A 1,620-nucleotide genomic window follows, 5' to 3' on the forward strand; every position below is an offset into this window, starting at 1 on the left:
TGGCGGACTTCTAACCTCAGCCAACCATTTTAGACTTGAACTTTCTTAAGGTGGTGCAAATATTTCATATTTCTTTTAGGCTTTTCGCCAAACAAGGTTGGTGCACGGTAACAGCGTGCAGCGTACTTGGGTTGGTGAGCCTGCCTTGCACACGCATTCAAATTAAGACTAAGGCACTAAAGTCAATGTCAACCTTGAAAATTTTCTATATAAATAGGCACTCCACTGAAACCAAGACGCACTGTTGCCTTCTCTTGTATCACTCTTATCCTCTTCCACAACCAGTACCTCGCTCTCTTTTAACTCCAAATTTACACAAACCAATGGCTCCAACACTTGCCGGTCCATTCAATGATTCTTCTGCTCTCGTTGACTTTGTTATTAACCAAGGGAATGGAGTGAAGGGTTTGTCTGAACTGGGTCTTAAAGCCCTTCCTAAACAATATATCCAACCTTTTGAAGAGAGGATGTGCATGACCAATATCGTACCCCAAGGATCAATTCCCATAATTGATATGTCAAACTGGGAAGATCCCAAAGTAGCGAAATCAATTTGTGATGCTGCTTCGGAATGGGGCTTCTTCCAAATTGTTAATCATGATGTGCCTGTTGAAGTGTTGGAGAATATTAAAGATGCTACTTATAACTTCTTTAGATTACCAGCTGAAGTTAAAAATAAGTATTCCAAGGAGCATTCATCTTCAAACAATGTGAGGTTTGGCACAAGTTTTACTCCTCAAGCAGAAAAGGCTCTCGAGTGGAAAGATTATCTCAGCTTGTTTTATGTCTCTGAAGAAGAAGCTTCTGCACTATGGCCTTCTGTCTGCAGGTAGAAAAAATGTTCATTGTTAGATTTTCTTGAATCCTTAAACATCATGCCATGCATCTTTTTGTTGACAAATATATTAATAAACCTTTTTGGTATTCTTTTGTAGGGAGCAAGTGTTAGATTACATGAAGAAGTCCGAAGTTGTCATTAAACAGCTATTACAGGTGCTAATGAAGGGTCTAAACGTCAATGAGGTTGATGAGGCAAAAGAATCATTATTGATGGGTTCAATGAGGACTAACCTTAACTACTATCCTAAATGTCCAAACCCTGAACTCACTGTCGGAGTAGGTCGTCACTCTGATGTCTCAACTCTTACAATTCTTCTTCAAGATGAAATTGGGGGACTTTTCGTAAGAGGAAATGAGGGAGACGATTGGATCCATGTTCCTCCAATTAAAGGTTCTCTTGTGATCAATGTTGGAGATGCACTACAGATAATGAGCAATGGAAGGTATAGGAGTGTTGAACATCGGGTGGTCGCTAATGGAAGTAAGAACAGAATTTCAGTCCCTATTTTTGTGAATCCAATACCTGTTGATATGATAGAACCATTGCCTGAACTGGTCGCAAATGGTGAGAAACCAATTTACAAACAAGTTCTTTATTCAGATTACGTCAAACATTTCTTTCGTAAAGCACACGACGGAAAGAAAACAATTGAATTTGCTGAATTATAGACATACACTATACATTCTGTTTCCTTATCCAATATAGTGAAGCTCTTGATTTTATAATGAAAAATGGCTAAGATAAATAATATGTATGAAACTAGCGGTTCTCTATGAAAA

The 1,620-nt window shown here is 38.5% G+C and overlaps 1 protein-coding gene across 1 annotated transcript; it reads left to right on the top strand.

Annotated features, from left to right (window-relative positions):
• LOC108463405 (feruloyl CoA ortho-hydroxylase F6H1-3-like) lies at window positions 1-1,620 on the top strand. The gene is made up of 2 exons (XM_017763349.2): window positions 1-829; window positions 936-1,620. The coding sequence occupies exons 1-2, from the start codon at window positions 186-188 to the stop codon at window positions 1,507-1,509; spliced, it is 1,218 nt and encodes a 405-aa protein (XP_017618838.2). The 5' UTR covers window positions 1-185; the 3' UTR covers window positions 1,510-1,620.

This window comes from Gossypium arboreum, chromosome 13 (genome assembly GCF_025698485.1).
Source record: "Gossypium arboreum isolate Shixiya-1 chromosome 13, ASM2569848v2, whole genome shotgun sequence".
Classification (NCBI taxonomy): Eukaryota; Viridiplantae; Streptophyta; class Magnoliopsida; order Malvales; family Malvaceae; genus Gossypium; species Gossypium arboreum.